The sequence below is a fragment of the Equus quagga genome, chromosome 14 (genome assembly GCF_021613505.1).
Source record: "Equus quagga isolate Etosha38 chromosome 14, UCLA_HA_Equagga_1.0, whole genome shotgun sequence".
Classification (NCBI taxonomy): Eukaryota; Metazoa; Chordata; class Mammalia; order Perissodactyla; family Equidae; genus Equus; species Equus quagga.
Window position 1 is genome coordinate 40,888,056 of NC_060280.1, and position 19,510 is coordinate 40,907,565.

At 39.6% G+C, this 19,510-nt stretch overlaps 1 protein-coding gene across 1 annotated transcript in view; it reads right to left on the reverse strand.

The window, feature by feature from the left end:
* Positions 1-4,114: 4,114 nt before the first annotated feature.
* GRM5 (glutamate metabotropic receptor 5) overlaps positions 4,115-19,510 on the reverse strand; it is a 456,665-nt gene continuing 441,269 nt past the window's right edge. The window contains exon 9 of the mRNA XM_046684592.1: positions 4,115-5,095. Coding sequence (XP_046540548.1) covers positions 4,246-5,095 — 850 coding nt within the window. The 3' untranslated portion in view covers positions 4,115-4,245. The remainder of the gene's footprint in view (positions 5,096-19,510) is intronic.

A 19,510-nucleotide genomic window follows, 5' to 3' on the forward strand; every position in this document is an offset into this window, starting at 1 on the left:
TTATGCCCTAATAGGCATTTGTAGATGTCTTTGGGGACAAAATCTCTGATTGGTTTGTGGTTGCTTTGTATTTTCATCTCAATCTATTGTCAATGGGCTACTTTGTAAACTCCATAATTCAAATGTGTAGATTATTCGGAATTGAAGGTTAATTCATAGTATGGCTCTTTGGGTCTCAGAAAACACTATTAAGACAACATTCTAAACGTTTAAGGGGAAGAATCTTAAAGTCATACCATAGTTTCTTTTTTAATATTTTTCAAAAAGTAACTGACTTCACAAACACCAACTATAACATGATTGAGACAACTGAGAAACAGGCAAGTGTATTTTAAAATGCTAAAATAAAACACATTTATACAAGTACAAAGCAAAACAATGCTGATAAAAATGTTAAAGTTTATGAAAAAAAATCATTTGCAATTCACATCAAAATAATTTAACATTCTCTATTGTTTTAATAGTACAAGCTGCAACAACAGAAAAAGAACAGATACACGCACACAATTTTAAAACCAAATCAGTTAAAGTGCAGAAAAAAGTAAGTACAAGCACTTGTAGCCCACACAAATCTTTTAGGATTGGCACCATCTCTCTAAACATCTATATTCTATATAGATTTCTAATTACAACACCACCAGCAGCTGCCATTGAATTCTAGAAATACACACAATATACATAGTATATTTGTTCACATTGGGAAGATCAGTGAAATTCAGCCAACTATTTTATACATGCCTCATTCTTTAACAGATAGCAGAGAACCTCCCAGGCCTCAGAGCCTCTTTCAAGTGAATTCCAATTTATCTTTATGCTTTTCACTGATCTGTATTTTTTCACAGTATAAAATTGTAAATGGTAACTATAGAGATTCTGACAGCTTGAGGGTTATTAATAAGCTGTGGCTGAACGTGAACTCAGATAATACCTTTGAAGTCTCCAAAACACATACATTTTGCTGGGAGACTAGCATAGGAAATGTTTTTTTCTTAAAAAGTGTTTAATTCCTAGTTTGGAAGTCACAGAACTGCAGCAGAGCCATTATACAATGCATTTACAGTCAGAAATAGCTCCTAGTCTTCCTGATCACTTGCTGGTAACAGCAGAAGCTTGGGAAAGACTGTTACTAACAAGGATTAGCACATTCGAGGATTTGCTTGCTTTCTTTGCTTCGGTCAAATCTTGTATCATTTTCCTTCCCATGATCCCTTTCTGTTCCCCACCCCTGACCCAGAGAGATGCTTCTTCCCGATCCAAATATGATCTTCAAGGCTGTCCCCACTCCTCTCCCAAAATAGAAGAATGAGTGCACTTCTTAGTCCATATAACGTGATCAAACCAGGTCTTCTTTTTTTCATCCTGGGACTAAACTGTCCTTTAGGGTCCCTTTTCTGAACCTTAGCATTTCACTGTACTTTCTCCTTCCTCTTAGTCATGCTGGTCGCGACTGAATTATCACTGGGCACCAGGAACAGACTGTTTTCAAGGAAATTCAATGAAAATAGGTACCCAAATGAATTGCGAAGTTCATATCTTAGCCCTAGAATGAATATTCAGTTCTCTTTGTACTGTAGATTTATTACTTGGAACCTGGTATTAGAATTGGCAAAGAGACAGAGTTAGCATCATTCCAAAATAAAAGATTCCAAGAATACATTACTAATAATATTATGTATTATACAATGTATTGAATGAAGTGGCAAAGGGTATAGAAATACAGAGAAAAATACATCTTGCTCTCCTCTAATTGGATAAATTATTTCACTTATTACAGTTGATTATAATTTCATATGGAATCATCAGATGGAAATTTATTTGCATTAAATTTTAATTTCTAGTGAATTTTCTCATAAGGTAGTGTACTTTTTTTAGAAGAAATATGTTACTAAAAAATTAGAAAAGGAATTTGATCATGGAGAAAGTTCAAAAAATGTTCTTCTATTGGTCAACACAGTGAAACTTACTGTACTTAAGAATAAAATGGAAATCAACATAAGGGTTTTATGAAACCAATTTTAAAACTTAGATAGTAGAGCGTATTTAGAAAGATTTCAATGCTTAAGATCTCAAGACAGTAATCCCCAGGTGAATGCCACCCTTTTGATGAGGATCCAGGGATATTAATACTTCAAAATATTTACATTTGTTTTGCAAATAGAGGCAGATGTTTGCTTTCAATTAAACCATAAAACTCAGCTAGATTCACCGTTTCAGGAGTCTCATTCTATTTGAGATCAGGGTGGTTTGACAATGTTATTTTCAAATCTGGCGTGGGAGGTTAGATTTTTTTAAATTTATATTTTAGTAAATTAATGTTAGTTTTAACGTTTTATATTAGGAAATTTTATTTAAAATTTAATATGAGAACAGAGATCAGGAAAGCCAAGCAGTATACTTATTATAACTTTTCAAAGTGGAGAATGATAAATCATGCCAATGGATATATTTCCACTTTTCAATTCCTTTCTTAAAGTAAATGTGAAACAAAAAGTACATACCCAAATAAGGATATTTAGCTAAAGGAAAAAGGTTTTATTTATTTTGTCTCTGCTAAAAATATACTTCTGCCTTGCAGAAAATCTTTTTCATAAGGCTATCTTTAGTAGAAATAAGGCTGGGTCAACTGAACTTTGAATTTATAGGACCTCCTCCTTTTATTACTATCCTTATTTAAAAATCAAAAACATTTGGCACCTGAGGATAGCTGTAATGGGAGGAAGAAAGAGATGACAGTGGATGTAGGTCTTCAGCTATGAATTATACCTATATGAGCCTATCAAAGCACATGTATTTCTAATATATCTTTAAATCTCTTCTGCGGTATTTAAAAAGTGACAGTATGAAGTGCACAAAATCATATTAATAATTATTTTAAAAAGGAAAATATTAATAATTGCTTTGCCTCTTTTTGGAATGGCTAAGAAAGACTGTGTGGTTTATATTCATTAAGGTTCCTCTGTTTTAGTATTCTGTATTGCTTTGAAAAATCTACATTTGTCATAGTTCATAGCTGCCCCGTTTAAGCAGCCAAGAAAAGTTAAAATCACTGCTCACTGGCATAGCTGAATCTCTGCTAAGCCGACTTGACACAGTTTTAAAATTTCCAGTGTATTAAGGTTGTGTCAACTTTTTGAACAACAGTCCCTCCAATCATGACAATGTCTTCATTGGGTGTATGGACCATTCTTCCAGTGGTGGGACTTGAAAAAAGCAGAGGAGCTCTTTGTGTATCAGGTTCTCAAAAGAAAGGAATGAAGAAGCCCAAATGCATATTTTAATATTTTTTAGCTGGCAATGCTAACGGAACAGCATTCATAAGGAGGAGTGGCCACATTTCATGAAAGAGAGAGCCAAGCTGGAGCTCAAGAATTATTATTATTATAAAGAGAATTTCCAGCTACACAACGCACCCCAGTGAGGGAATTACAAAACAGTATTCCAGAAAATATTTTTTTTGCTACTCCAGTATTGATTGGCAACATGGTGAAATAGTCAAGAAATCTTCCACTGGTTTTCTTGGTTAATGGAGGTGAATTGAAATAACTAGGTGGAAACCCCGATGCAGGCTTTCAGAAGAGGATTTCACAACCAAATGGGAGAGGAAAGTCTCTGGTAAAGCCCTACATACATCAGCGCAGCGCTCACTGTCCAGTTGTGTGTTATGCGTGGGACACACTCACAACAACGCCTCAGTAAAGACTGGCCCCAAGTTCCTGCTTTTCAAAGTCTTTAAAGGAAAGAAAAAAAGAAAGGAAAAAAAAAAAAAAAGCGAAAGGTTAACGTTTTGGTCCCAGATTTTGAGTTTGTTAGAAAATGTACATTCATGTTTGGTGAATCAAAGAATCTTCTGGGAAAAGAATCAAAGTAAACAAAACTTTTTACAGTTGCTTATTAACTATGCTTTTTCCCCTCCATTATGCTGTTTCACACTCCTTGCTTCCCTAGAGCAAAGCACTTGGTATATAACTGTTTCAACAGATTCCTTGTCAGCCCTCAAAAATAGAAGCAGTTTCTTAAAAGCCCATGTGTTCTAAGGCCACTAGAAGAAAATCTGCCAAAAGATTTGTAGTTGGTGTCTTCGTCGGTTGATGTGAAGTAGCACTATTAATCTCATGTTTCCGTTACGGGTGTACTTGGCATCTTCCACTTCGGGTCTTAACCAGGCGACTCTGCTTGTCACTGTGTCTTGTGAACACCGGAGGTCTCCGCTCCGTCGGCGGAACCCAGCGTGGTTTCCAATGACATTCACAACGACGAGGAGCTCTGAGTGTAATCTCTGATGATCAGTGTGTCATATTTGGGAGACGATGGGATACAGAGGGCCGACTCGGACACTGGCGAGTTGGGGGTCGTACTCCCCGAGTCCACCGAGTCTCTGAAGGGCGACGGCGGAGTGAGAGCCACCAACTCCTCCAGGTCCGCCTTGCCGGCCGCAGCCTCGGGCCCGGCCGCCGGGCTCTCCCGGGTGGCGCCCCCTGCCGGCGGGGCCGCCGCCGCCGCGGCCTGCGCGCCGCCCGTGACCTCGATGGCGGGCAGCGGCTGGATCTCGGCGAACGTCGTCATGGTCGTGGGCAGCTGGATCTCTTTGGGGATCAGGTAGGACGAGCAGAGCGGGGCGCCCACGCCGGCGCCGGGCGCCGCGCTCGACAGCATCATGGAGTTGAGCTCGCTGATGTTGGCCGTGAAGCGGGTCACCACGCTGCTGATCTGCTCCATGAGCGAGCCCTGCGACGAGCTGCTGCGCGCCGCGGGCTCCGAGTGCAGCGACGGCACATCGTCGTCCGTGCGGCCGGCCGAGCCCGCGCCGCGGCTCAGCGTGCTGATGGGCGACGGCGAGCGCGGGCGCGCGGGCGCGCGCTCCTCGGCCTCCGCCACGTCGTACAGCGCCTTGGGGCCCCCGGCATCTGGGGGCTCGGGCCCACCGGGGCCGCCCGCGCCCGGGCCGCGGCTTTCCATGGTCTTGGGGAAGGGCTTGATGACGGCCGTCTGGTTGGGGCTCTCCTTCTTGTTGATGTGGACGGACAGCCGCTGCCACAGGTGCTGCCCCCGGCTGCTCTTCTCGTTCTGAGCCCACGTGACGGATTTGCCATTGGAGCTGCGGAGAGAAGAGAGGCACAGGTGACTGCGCGGGGTCCAGGGCGGGCTCCTGGCTTGGGGGGGAAGGGGGGCAGGGTTTATGGGACTCGGAGAGGGAAGGACTTTTCTTATTCTTTAGGAAATAAGGCCTCAAAAGGACACCGTGGAAAGAGACCTTCGAAGTGGCTTTTGGTTTTGAGTTAAAAGCTGCTTTATTTTATCACGCCTTCCGTTTATCCTTAACCACCGAAGTGAGTCAAAGGGGATGTGAGTCAGGATACAGGAGTCTCGGTGGGGATGCTGCGGTAGTTCTGAGCCCACCCGCGGGTGCAACAGCTGGTTCTGCTGCCGACGTGGAAGCGGGGCTCGTCGTATTGCGGGGTGTGCGGAGGGGCCTGTACAGGGCCAGGGCTTCCTGAAGGTGGCCGCCTCCCAAAGGACACCTTAGATCTAGGACCTCAACTCATCAACCCAGTCATCAAAGGGGAGGGAAAGGGTAAGAGAGTCAGGGGTTACCAGGAAGTCGACAGCAGTTCCAGTGCCGTTTTAATTCTGCAGGCCAATGGGTGTATTTACCTAGGGATTTCTGTCTGAACTCCTGACTTTGAACATGCTTTTACTTAATCTGGCTTATCTGCTGGAAAATACAAATTCAGTGAACACATACATGAAACCAGCCAATCTGTACAGAATACTGACCAGTCTGTACAGAGTACTGACATCTTTCCTGGCCATGCCTTTGCTCACAGTGTCCATGGTCTTGAGGGAGAGAGAACGCCGGACCGTTGGAATAACAGTGGACAGAGGAGACATCAGAGAAGTGGAGTCCGAATCTGGACACTTCATTTCAGTCCTTGGATCATGAAAGACTTTTTCCTCTAAAGTAAATGGGTACTCTTAACAAAAACATGACTTATGACATTAGTCTGTCTATTAGTAGAATATAGTTTCCATGAAGACAGGGGCCTTATCTGTCTTGTTCATTGGCACACAGCAGGATCCTCATAAGCACTTGATGGATGAATTGGATTCTTAAGCTAACAGGGCCAGAGTGTGGTGTCCTTGGAAGGGCAATGGACAAAGAATCCTAAAGCCTGGATTCTAATTCTGGGTCTGCCATCCTGGATGGTTGGAAAATAGCACTCTCTTTGAGCCTCGGTAAAAAGCAGACTGTATTTCATTTGGTGGAGGCTGTTCTGAGGATTAAATGAGACATTGTACGTGAAAAGGTCTGCTAAGGAGAAGGTGTCTAAAGATGTTAGTTTTTGCATTTCCATGTATGTACTACATTTAAGAAAATAAAAATATATTCAGTGCCGTTTGAGCTCTGATTTAAGGAACCCAGAATTCAGTGCAAAGTAAAATATACAGTAAAGCCATAACATCTTTCTGGTTGTTCCTCCCTAACCTGACCAACTGTAGTAAAAATTGGAGTTCCTTACGGTTTGATCTGCAGCCTGTCTGTCCTCACCCTAAACTGTCTCCTTAGGGATCACATCTGCTCCACTGCATTCCACATTATTCCTCTTCCACATCTGACTTTTTCCTGAAATCTCTTTCATTGTGCTCCCTCCTTTCTGCCTTTTCCTTCCTTGTTGCCTAAGCACTTCTTATCCTTTTTTTGGATTTTACCTTAATTGCCTTTTCTTGAAGGAAGCTTTCCTGTCCCCACCCCTGTCTAGGTTAGATTCCCATAGCCCCGCCGTCAGGCGCTTAATAACTCTCTGTTGTATGTCCATCTCATCTGCTGGCTGGGGTGTCATGAAGGCACAGGCAGAGGATTTGTGGTTTCCTGTTATATCCAGAGTACCCAGTGCGTTGCTTAGAATACGGCAGGTGCTCAGTAATATTTTTGGGCTAATAAGGGAATGGATAAATGCATTTCATTTAAAAAGACTTTCACTGAATTGCTTTTCTGTTAGAATTAAGTTTTGAAAATAATTCAGTATTAATGAAATTCTATTTCTTTTCTCTTATGGATCTATGTACTTTGTGTATAACTCACTAATCAATAGTACTCAGTGTGGACAGATGAAAGATATTTCATTGACTAAGTACAAAAACACAGATCTTGATATCTACCATGAAAGGCACAAAGGAAATGTTTATTCCTGTTTTGTAATTCATATATATCTGTTTGAGTGAAACTTCTCAGTGATGCAAGCTTATTGAGGCAGTATGGGTAGTGGACCCGGAATGTGGGTCCGAGGTCTGGCCCTGAGTGATGTGTGCTGTTGAGCAAGTCACTTAACCCTTTGAGCCTCCTTGCTTATTGGTAAAAAGTGGAAGAAATAAACCTCCCCTGCTCTCCTCACATGGTTTCTGGGAGAAAACAAAAGGGTAATACACATGAGGGTACTTTATAAAGCATAGCACCTCCACAAGGCATTATTTATCACTACCAAACCTTCCATTCAGTCGAGGTAAAATGTTTATTATTACTTAGGCTAAGATTTTTTTTTCCTTTTTTTTTTTTTTTTTTTAAGCATCAGGATTATCCTTTTGTCCTAGTGGCCCGAGGTAAAAAAAAGGAAGGGGAACTTTTCCTTACCTTTCTATAGCACTTCACCTTACCCACTGAATATTTTGGGCATTAGAAAAGGAGGAGGAGAGAGGAATGGAGGAGAGAAAGATGGAACAAATGGTTTCCTACCTCTGAGAGGGAAGACAAACTGGCCAAAAAACAAAAAAACCAAAAACACTTCTTGCTCTTTCCAGGCACCAATTAACCCTTTTGCCAAATATAATACTATGTAGTCTAATATTCTCTCTCTTATGACAATTTGCTCTTTATGTTTGGGAAAAAAAAAGCATTTTTGATAATGTTATTTGAGGGTTAGGGTTTTTTTGTTTGTTTGTTGTTTACAGTTTGGGTCTGCCAAATTGACACCTTCTACCTTTGTTCTCAGAAGTGTATTCTCCCTCTTCTTCTCTTCCATGTGAGAGACACAAATAATTTATTCATCTCAAGCAGGCTCTGTCAGCTCACTGACCTCTCCCCATTTCTCTAGTCATCTGTCCAAACGTGCAGGAATTAGAGCATTCTGCCATGGGACACCATTGTTAGGAAGCAAATGCTAATAAAGGGTTTGACCATCAAAAAAGTGTACGGTTGGGGCCGGCCCGGTGGTGCAGTGGTTAAGTGTGCATGTCCTGCTTTGGCGGCCCGGGGTTTGCTGGTTCAGATCCCAGGTGTGGTCATGGCACCACTTGGCAAGCCATGCTGTGGTAGATGTCTCGCATATAAAAAGTAGAGGAACATGGGCACGGATGTTAGCTCAGGGCCAGTCATCCTCAGCAAAAAGAGGAGGATTGGCAGCAGATGTTAGGTCAGGGCTAATCTTCCTCAAAGAAAAAAAAAGTCTATGGAATTTAAAATTTATGTGTTCATTTTAAATGGCTGTTGAATGATGTGTGTGGCTTTTTCCTCAGAACTTGTTTAGAGCTTGTTTATTTATGGCATATAAGCAATTAAAATTCTCAGAATATTTCACTAAATTTAAAAGACTAAGCCCTTCTCCTCTCTTTTGTTCCATGGTTTATTGGTACTTTCATAAGTTGCACAGTTTCAGGGCATCAGGATAATCAAATATATCCTATGAAAATTAACAATTTTCTCTTTGAAAAATTGTCTTCGTTACTAAACCTCTCTTGTTTGTGACTTTGAGTTGAGGGGCAGCAAGGAGAGAGGTATAGTAAGATTATGAGCTTCCTAATGTGAAAAGTATTTGAAACATAATGAGAACATGTAACATCATTAGCAGATGTGTCTTTGGAATGACAATAGAAAATATTAGGTCAAAAGAATTTCATGAATTAAGAATATTATAGGCAGAAAATTTGCAGTTCCATTTTTTGCACATTTTCTTAGACTTTTTATCAATATATTTTGCTGTCAATTACACAGTATAGAAATTTAGTTTTTAAAAGATACTGAGGAATTTGATATTGTTTGTATTCAGACATTCTAAATTAGGTGAAAGAATTTCTTTCTGAGGCTTGCCTAAAACCTTATGTCTTGATTTTGACAATTACACTGAGAACTACACCACAATACATCAGAAAATGGCAGAATCATCTATATAAATTTTCCCAGTTACAACATAAATGGATGTAAATAGCTGCCTTGCTGACAAAAACAATTTAAATGGCCACGATGATGTATGCATTCCAGATGTATGTATAGAGAAAGGCTCTTGAGTAAAGGAAATGAAGTCAAGGAGTAAATTACCTAACACAGGCATCAAAGCAATTTCATCTTCTATTTACATAGTGCTTTATAAAGCACTTTTAGGAACACTGATTGTCAAAGGTAGATAGGATCAGCGTGTTCATAACCCCTTTCAAAAATAAGAAAACTGAGGTTCAATGAGATAGGTGAGTTGCCCAAGGTTACAGAGTTAGAAAATGGCGAAGTGGGACTAATACCATGACATGATTTGCACTTCCATTTTCCACGACAGAACACTGTCCATATTTGCTTTTTGAAGTGAGCTGTCTTTATTCCATGAAAGAGAAGCCTCGGATGTTGCCTGGTGATGATATGTGTTTTGAAGTAGATAAGTTAGTCGTTTGATTTATATTTTCTATTACCTGATGTCTCTACACTTCTTTAGCATATACTTTGCAGTCTCGAGAAAGCACTCTAGATCTCTCTGGTTGTTGATTCAAGGAGCACAGGTTGATCAAGCACCTGTGTTTATCACGCATAATGATTGGATGCCTTGATGATGAAAGCTTACAACCATAGCAATTAATATTATATGACAATTTTAAGCCTTCTTTTTTCATGTTGTTATCCAATAAAAGTCAATCGTCCTCTGTGTTGCACACTTATTTTCTCTCTGACTTATTTTGAATATCATAAATGAGAATGGTTTAGTTTCAGGAATAACCTTAAATCGGCACTATTTTGAAAATTTTGGTATTTCAATTAATATTGGTAATAAATGACATATGATAAATGATTTTGATTCATCAGTAATTTTTGATATTGTGACTGAGAGTTATTGATACAAGAGACTTCCCTCAAAGAGGGTAAAATTGAATTCAAGAGAAAGGTACACATAGAAGAAGGCTAACAAGATGAGTTACTCACAGTGTTTTGATAGAACAGGCTTTCTTTTTCTTTTTTTTTTTTTTTTTAAAGATTTTATTTTTTCCTTTTTCTCCCCAAAGCCCCCCAGTACATAGTTGTATATTCTTTGTTGTGGGTCCTTCTAGTTGTGGCATGTGAGACGCTGCCTCAGCGTGGTCTGATGAGCAGTGCCATGTCCGCGCCCAGGATTCGAACCAACGAAACACTGGGCCGTCTACAGCGGAGCACGCGAACTTAACCACTCGGCCACGGGGCCAGCCCCAGGCTTTCTTTTTCTTAAGACCTTGAAGTGAGGAAGCAGATGGGCAGGTGGGAGGATGCTAAGGGTGAGGAGAGTGAGGGATGGTGGAGCAGGGGAACGAACGGTCAGTGCAACCGGTTCCTAGAGGTTACAGATCACAAGGGATTCAGACCTTCACGAAAGGAAGAAGCTGTTTCAGTGGAAGGGTAGTGGCTAGGGGATGCTGCCTGCCTACGGGAGACAGACTGCATCTAGGCCTGGAATAGTTAGTAGATTGTGGCACAACCCAAAAAGAGACTGCTAGATATTGCCCTCCAGGAAGGATACAGAAGTTCTGGAATCCACAAGGAATGTTCTAGAGATAACCAGTAGTCCAGTTTGTTTGGGGATGGAGTAAGCAGTTCAGGCATCAGAAGGTAGAGATTGGACTTTTTTGTCCACTATAAAAATTCTTAATGGCCACTTTTGACCTACAAGGATCTTCTTTCTTTTGCTATTTTAATAACTCATTAGTAATTAACCTTGGACTTCTTATCAGTGTCTGGAATAGCTACATGGTCTAATATATAGACCAGACAGATGGTCTAATTATTAGATACATATGTAATCTATGTGCTTGATCAATAAATGAATGAATATATAAAGAAATACCTGTGGCTTCTTTTCTATGTTATTCTTTAAGAATTCTCTGTTGTTATTTAGTATTTTATGTGTTTGATCGTCTTTCTTAAGTCCAAGAAAAACAACTGAATGCAGGAACCGTGCCATAATCTTCTTCAAATCCTCACCACAGCTTCATCCGTTGACCTTCTTTCTCATCTGACCTCAGTCCTACTTCAGGAAAATGTTAAGGCCTAATTAATATTTGTTAAGTTAATTAGTCTTTCAAGCAATGAGGAATCAAGAAGATTGACACAAGCAAAATAGCGATGCCCAGGGTAGATTTGAGAGGTTATTTTAATAGTGCAGGGATACAACATTAAGATGCTAACAGGTGTGACAAAAATGAAGTGGAAAGGAATGCATTGATGTGAAAATTTGTGAAAGGAAAGACATTTGTCCTTGCCTATTGGGTTTTTATTGTTGGCATTAGAGGAATTTAGAGAAAAGATTGCTCATTGGGAAAGAAGTTTCAAGGAAGGATTTGCAAATAAAGTGGAGCTTAAGGAGGCCTTAAGCCTGCGGAATGTTAAAATAACATGGATAAACAAAATCCAATTCATCCGTGTATGGCATATATGGCAAAGAAATTAACTGCACGAGCTAAATTCCATGAAACCCTTCCAACAACCCCGTGAGGAGGATTTTCATGTCTCTTTTAAGGAGCTGCGGAAGGAGCAGTGGCTGCAAGCTTCTAAGATCGTTACAGATAACCTCTTACTCGGCATTTAGTCCCTAATGAAATCCTTGTGGGAGGAGAACCACTCGGGCCTAGTTTAACTCATCTTTGGTTTAACAGCAACAGGAGGCCTTTTCAAAATGTTGCATTCCCATGCAGGGTGGGTTATTAACGTGCCTAACGGATCGACTACAGCTGCTCCTTCCGCAAGTCTCATAAAGAGAAGGCGTCTCACAATGGAGACGCAGGGGCGTGTGCCATGCAGAGGCGTGTTGTTGGCTCGCCACAAGAATTTTCTTTCTCAAATTAAGCTAGTTCTTTTGATCCATAATTCAACAACCCGGACTGAAACCTTAAAACTAAACTACTCCTCATGCTGAGATTTAAGTTCTAGGCTTTAGTTAAGGTGCTTCAACGAAGATTAGAGGATTTTTTTTTTTCCTGAAACAGGAAATGATTTTTTCCAGCAGTCACTATAACGTCCAGATTCTAACTGAGTAAAGAGAGAACAGAAGAAGACACAGCTGTTTTGTGCTTGTGGGCTGGTGCAGCCGGGAAGTCTGTGGAGGAATCTCGCTTTATTTAAAACTGGAATGAAACATGGGATTGGATTGATGACGAAGGAGAGCGGAGTCCTGGAATGCTAGTAGCTCCCACTGGAATGGAACTTGACACCTCGCAGGTGTTTTCACCTGTATTATTATATTCGACCTTCACAACAGCTGTCCGACATAGCACCTATGGAATGGTATTTTTAGTTACTTATTTACATGTGTGTTCCTGCGCTAAACCTGGAACACTCCAAAGGGCAGTGAATACGTGTGTCTCCTGTGCTTGATATGGTGCCTGGTGCAGAGTAGGTGGGCTGGGAGTGTTAGGGAAATGAAGTAAATTCTGTCACCTCGAATGCTTGGTAAAAGACAGGTATTAACCTGTACTATGGATGCAAACATTGAGGCTTATGGAACTTAGCAGAGTTGCCCAAGTCAAATAAAAGGCAGAAACTGTGCCTCAAGTCTGATGCTAAATCCAAATCATTGCCACCATGCCATATTATGTCTGTGCTAAGTGCCCAGCGGCACACGTGAACCAAGGGGCTTACAAGACATGCCCTTGCAGAGGGTCCAGGGAAATGGCAGCGCCCCAGTTTGTGTCCATAAGATGACCTGATAATCAATTGCAAAGCTCTGTGTCAACATTGACCTGAACATGGCAGAGATGAATCTTCATGAATGTAGGATAAGAGAAAGTCCCAGGAATTTTACAATGGTTGCTGCAAAAACCATTTCTGTTTAGACGAAAGACTCCTTTTGATCTTACAGGAGGCATGTCAGCTAAATCTGATGTATGAAGAGTACTTATAGTTTTGAGACTTGAATCCTGGTTGGATATCTACCACTAACATGCTTATTATCTATACAAAGGTTCTTGTTTAAGAAAGCAATTTTTCTTGATTTTTTTTTCTTATTGGATAAAAAGGGCACATGCCCATACATATGAGGCACTAAGTCAGTTCCAGTCCCAATTCCTGTGGGATGCTTCAGATGCTTAACACTGTATCATTGTCCTTGCTTGCTTGTGTCTTTCTTTTATTGTGGTAAAGACACTTAACATGAGATTTACCCTCTTAGATTTTTTAGTGTACATTATAGTATTATTATCACTTCACATCTGTTAGGATGGCTATTAATAATAATAAAAAAGAAGATAGCCAGTGTTGGTGAGGATGTGGAGAAATCAGAACTCTTGTGCACTCTTGGTGGGAGTGCAAAATGGTGCAGCCTCAATGGAAAATAGTATGGATGTTCCTAAAAACATTAAAAATAGAACTACAATATGATCCAGCAATTCTACTTCTGGGTATATGTCCAAAAAAGTTGAAATCAGGATCTCAAAGAGATGTTAGCACTCCCATGGTCATTGCAGCATTACTCACGGTAGCCAAGATGTGGAGACAACCTAAATGTGTACTGACGGATGAATGGATAAAGAAAAAATGTATCTCTTTTGAATAGACATTTTTCCAAAGCAGATATACAAATGGCCAACAGATATATGAAAAATTGCTCAACATCACTAATAATGAGGCAAATGTAAATCAAGACTACAATGAGGTGTGACCTCATCCCTACGAGAATGGCTATTATCAAAAAGAGACGAAATCACAAGTGTTGGCAAGAATGCGGAGAAAAGAGAACCCTTGTGCACTTTGATGAGAATGTAAATTGGTGCAGCCACTATGGAAAACGGTATGGAGGTTCTTCAAAAAATTAAAAATCGAGCTACTATATGATCCAGCAATTTCATTTCTGGGTGTTTATCCAAAAGAAACAAGATCAATATCTCAAAAAGATATCTGCACCCTCATGTTTTTTGCAGCATTATGTACAATAGCCAAGACATGAAGCCACTTAAGAGTCCATTGATGGACAATGGATAAAGAAAATGTGATATTATTCAGCCAGAAAAAAGAAGGAAATTCTGCCATTTTTGACAACATGGATGGACTCTGAGGGCCTTATGCTAAGTGAAATAAGTCAGATAAAGACAGACACCATATGATCTCACTTATATGTGGAATTAAAAAAAAATTACCATAGATACAGAGAACAGATTGGTAGTTGCCGGAGGTGGGGGAGTGTGGTGTGGGCAAAATGGGTGAAGATGATCAAAAGGTACAAACTTCCACTTATAAGATAAATAAATCCTGGGGATGTAATGTACAGCATAGTGACTATAGTTACCAATGCTGTATTGTCTATTTGAAAGATGCTAAAAGAGTAGGTCTTAAAAGTTCTTATCACACACACACACACACAAATTGTAACTGTGTGGTGATGGATGTTACCTAAACTTATTGTGGTGATCATTTCACAGTATATACATATATCAAATCATTATGTTGTACACATAAAACGAATACAATATTCTATATCATTTATATGTCAATAAAGAAAGAAAATGTATCCTTGAACTATTAAAACAATTTTTTTTTTGAGGAAGATTAGCCCTGAGCTAACTGCTGTGAATCCTCCTCTTTTTGCTGAGGAACACTGGCCCTGAGCTAACATCTGTGCCCATATTTCTCTGCTTTATATGTGGAACGCCTGCCACAACATGGCTTGCCAAGCGGTGCCATGTCTGCACCTGGGATCCGAACCAGAGAACCCCGGGCCGCTTATGTCAGTCTTCTGACTTCCTCACAGACAACAGGAAATTCTTCTTTCTCTGGTGACTTAGAAAAATTAATTGGGTAGATGTATACAAAAAACAGCAAAAAATAATGAAATACAAAAAATAGTATTCCTGATTAATGTTTATTTTTGTTTTTCACTTGCAATATACTGCCTTCTGTATGTATATCTGATCTCCCCACTTAAATTTCTTTATTCTTTCAAAATATCTCTGTGTATATATTTTCATATACATGCTACGTTTAATTTTTCAAAACAATCTGTGAGGCAGTTATCAACATCATGCCCATTTTAAAGACTATAAGACAGATGCTTAGAGAGGTTCAAGGGATTTGTGTGCACAAAAGTATAAAATACTGAAGGTATAAAATCTTGCTATATGTGGTACTAAAGCCCATGACTTTCCCTTAGTTACTGATTGTAGGAGTATAGAAGATATAGTGGTATAAAAGCATGGCCTCTGCTTTGAAGGCATGTGAAGTGTAATGGCCAAAAATTGTTAGGTGTAGAAACCCTATTTCATATCTCTTTGAATTTCCAGTATGACACACAGTGCCATATGCAAAATAAGTGATGAATTAACATTTAAAAAAAATAAATAATCCTTGTGTTGAAGGAGCAGTTCAAAATGACTCATGAAATATTGAATTAGAAGAAATAGTGATTGAAATTTTCAGATCACTCAGCTCTCCTGAATAACTTTTGCCTATATTTTGGTATTACTTACCTAATGAGTATCCAATAAGATTAGGGGAACATTATTGTGAGATTTTATCTATACCTTGAGATGGGACTAAAGGTAGAGAGTATGCCTCTAGCATTGACTCGGTCTTCTTCTGAAGAATTCGAGTTTGAACGAGATGACTACATGGCAGGTTGTTCCCTTTCTGACTTGGCCTTTGTTATATCAGAAAGTATTTTGATTTCCTTCTTCCTTTCTTTTCTTTTTGTGAGGAAACTTGGCCCTGAGGTAACATCTGTTGGCAATCTTCCTCTTTTTGCTTGAGGAAGATTGTTGCTGAGCTAACAGCTGTGCCAATCTTCCCCTATTTTATGTGGGACGCTGCCGCACCATGGCTTGACAAGCAGTGATAGGTCTGCACCTGGGATCCAAACCCACGCACCCCAGGCTGCCCAAGCAGAGTGCGTGAACTTAACCACTAAGCCACCAGGCTGGCCCCTCCTTATTTTTTACAGGAAATTGTAAGCTATCAAATCTCTTCCTCAAATAAAATATATGCAAATATATATATATATATATATATATGTGCAAAATATGTATTTCACAGGCAAGGACAACAGCCTCAGAAAAGATTTTGACCAGCTCCTCCTTTTTTCACCACAATAGGATACTAGACAAGAAGAGGATTGAGAGGACCGTGGAATCCCAGTACCTCTATTAAGCTTTCCACAGGCTGAAGAGAAGACTGTCCAATTTAATAACATAAATAGAATATACTCACAGTAATTAGTGATTCTTTTGGAAAAATAAGCAAAGGAAATTAGGAATCTGGTTTATATTTGTGGCAGTAATAAATCTAGTAATTGAATAAAGCTAGTAATTTCTATTTCGATCAACAGACATTAGCTAGGTTGAGTTTTTGTCAAACTTATAAAAGATTTCCCTGGGAATCTGCTTATAATAAGATTCCAAGAATTATTGTAAGTTACTCAGAATATAGAACTTTGTTTTTTAATCTATATATTTTTATAAAATTGGCAAAGAGTATAGAAAGTAAGAATGACAATAGATGGTTCATGAATAAACAGCTCCAGGATCAAATAAGTTAAACAAAATTAAAATAATTTGTGTGGAGCTTCTCAAGTCTTTATTATGTAAGCAGTCACTGAGAATCTCCAAGAAGGGCATATAGCATATAATTTTGGCTACATTAATTTCATTCATAATCCCATCTCTGCCATTTCTTTTTTCCTGCTCATGGAGTCTCTTGCACTTGGTCTGGTGTTTTCCAGAATAGAGTTTGTGAAGTAACCAGAAACCTGACCTTGTAATTGCATGTCATGTTGCTTTCTCCCCGCTCTATCCAAATCTAGGCGTTATTATCGGGATCACAGATTGAACACCTTAATGTCGCCTATTGCTCTTTCAGGTTCCATCACAGTGAGTTTTCTTTCTTTATTAAGATTGACAGTTCCTATAGGGTGGAGATTATTTCACGCTTTCCTGAGCACCCCATAATCCCTTGAACAGTGCTACGCACATACAGAAAGGTTCTCCATGCACTCTTATTGATTGGTTGATTGAATCAACAGACCCAGAGCACTGTTGGGTACTGAGGATGTAAAATTGAACAAGACATGTCTTTTGCCCACAAACGCCTTAAGTTTAGTGAGAAGACAGGCAACCAGATAATATGCAATATCAGAGGTAAGCCCCAAATAGTTTAGAATTGTGAAGGTGGGCAGATGTAAAATAGACTATATGAATCTTAGAAAGCCTTCAAAGAGGAATTGACAGTGGAGTTGGGTTTTGAAAGTGGGTAGGAGTTTGCCAGGTCTAACAAGAATGGGGTTGGAGATGATGGATCAAAGGAGAAAGGAAGGGTAATTCAGGTAGAAACACAGGTGTGATACTGTAGAAAGAGTCAGTGTGTTTGGAGAATGGTAAGAAATTGGAGATGTCTGGAGAAGAGAAGGTAAGTGCGGAGACGGAGGGAATACGGTCAAAGAGTTAGGTCAGGGTTAGTGTGTGAGGGGCCTTGTATTCTGAGTGCACGAATTTGGATTTTATCCCAGGTGGCAGATAGCTTAGTGGTTAGAGAATGAATTGGGATTCAGACTGAGTGGGGCTCCAATCTGAGCTTTACTATCTACCTTTTTCAAAGATTACATAAGAGATCATACAGAAAGCACTTAAAACAGTGTCTGGTGTATCTCAGCACCCAAAAAACGTTGGCTGCTGTTACTGGTAACCACAGGAGAACATGAACTTTAAATCAGAGAAATTATATCATTGAATTAATTTCATTGTTATTTCTTGGTTTCATTTTACTTAACTTTCCGGAATTGATTTTTGAGTAAATAACTATGATGGCAGGGTGGAGAATGGAAGAGAAGACCCAAAAAACACTTTCTAGACTGGGCAGCCTTGGGTAATAGTAGTACTAACTATAATTTACTGAGTGCCTGCTGTGCATCCAGCGGTATGCTGAGTGCTGAACTTGCATTATCTCATTTAACTTTCACAGCATATAGTAAGGGAAGTGCCATTATTATCCTCATTTTACAGAAAATGGAGATTAAACAGGTAAAATGGCACTTCAAGGTGATATTCCGGCTAGAGCTGGAACCAGGTTTACGTCTGTGATTTCAGAATTTTCACTAAACCACTCTACTGTGTAACTTATTTAATATCCTTGAGCCTCATTTTCCTCGTCTGTCCCAAGGAAAGGCAAAATACCTAGCTTTAATGTTCTTGGAAGAACTTAATTTCATAATGTTTGGGAAGGGGCTGTTACAGTGTCTGATGCATTGTAATTATAGTGATGGTAGTAATTGTTATTATTATTCTTACCTATTTTAGAACATCTTGAAATATAAATTAGAACATTATTTGAAATCAACTTTGGGGAATGAATGAAGAGAAGATACCGCAATGATATTAATCTATTGCTAAGAAGCTGGCTGACCTCTATGGTACTGGAAAAGCAGAATCTTTCTCTTCTATGGACTCTGAGTTCTATAGAACTGTGTGTATAGCCCTTTCTGAACACTCAATTCAGGTTGATTATTATTTAGTTTCTATTATCTTAGTTCTATTTGCACTGGCATGAGCTATGTTTTATGATATCAAATGAGGATTTAATCTTATGCATAAGTTTCCTGTGGGAGAGGGTTCAGTATTGCATTGCAATTATCTGTTTTTCTGACTCTGTTCCCCAATCGATTACAGATTTTCAAGGGCATTAGTCATGGCTTGGTCATCCATTTCTCTCCAGAACTTTGTAAGTGCTTGGTTTATAGTAGGTGCTTAGTAAATGAGCATTACATGAAGGAAGAAATAATCGAATGAATGAAAGGTAGAACAATTTTAACACAGACATCGTATTTTGGGGCTACTTTCCAAATTTGAGTTCCAATTAATTAAATAATGACTATTATGGCATCACTGTTAGCAGATTCTCTAAGGCTTTATCAAACATTTATTCCCCTTAAAATTAGATCCTACATCTAGTAGATGAAAATCAGTTACTCAACTGATTGGGGCTTAATCCTTCACGTAAGTGATATCATGACATAGCAACAATAAAAACAACCCTTTACCACCCTCCTTCCTGCTAGCGCTGGAGGGGGATTACAGGTCTATCCATTTCATTTGACTAAGGGAGCCCTTTCTCGAAGAGAAACAGAGAGGCTCAGAATTCTGCACCTCTCCTTCGTGGGGTACAATACGAGCACGTCAGAGTGCAGACTCCAAGGAGCACTCCGATGGAATGCTTCCCCTGAGACAAGAGATAATAGCATTTGTCGTTGAGGTTTTAGCCATTCCTGAGGGTGGACCATCTTGGTATGAACTCACACGGTAACAGGGGTTAGAGAAT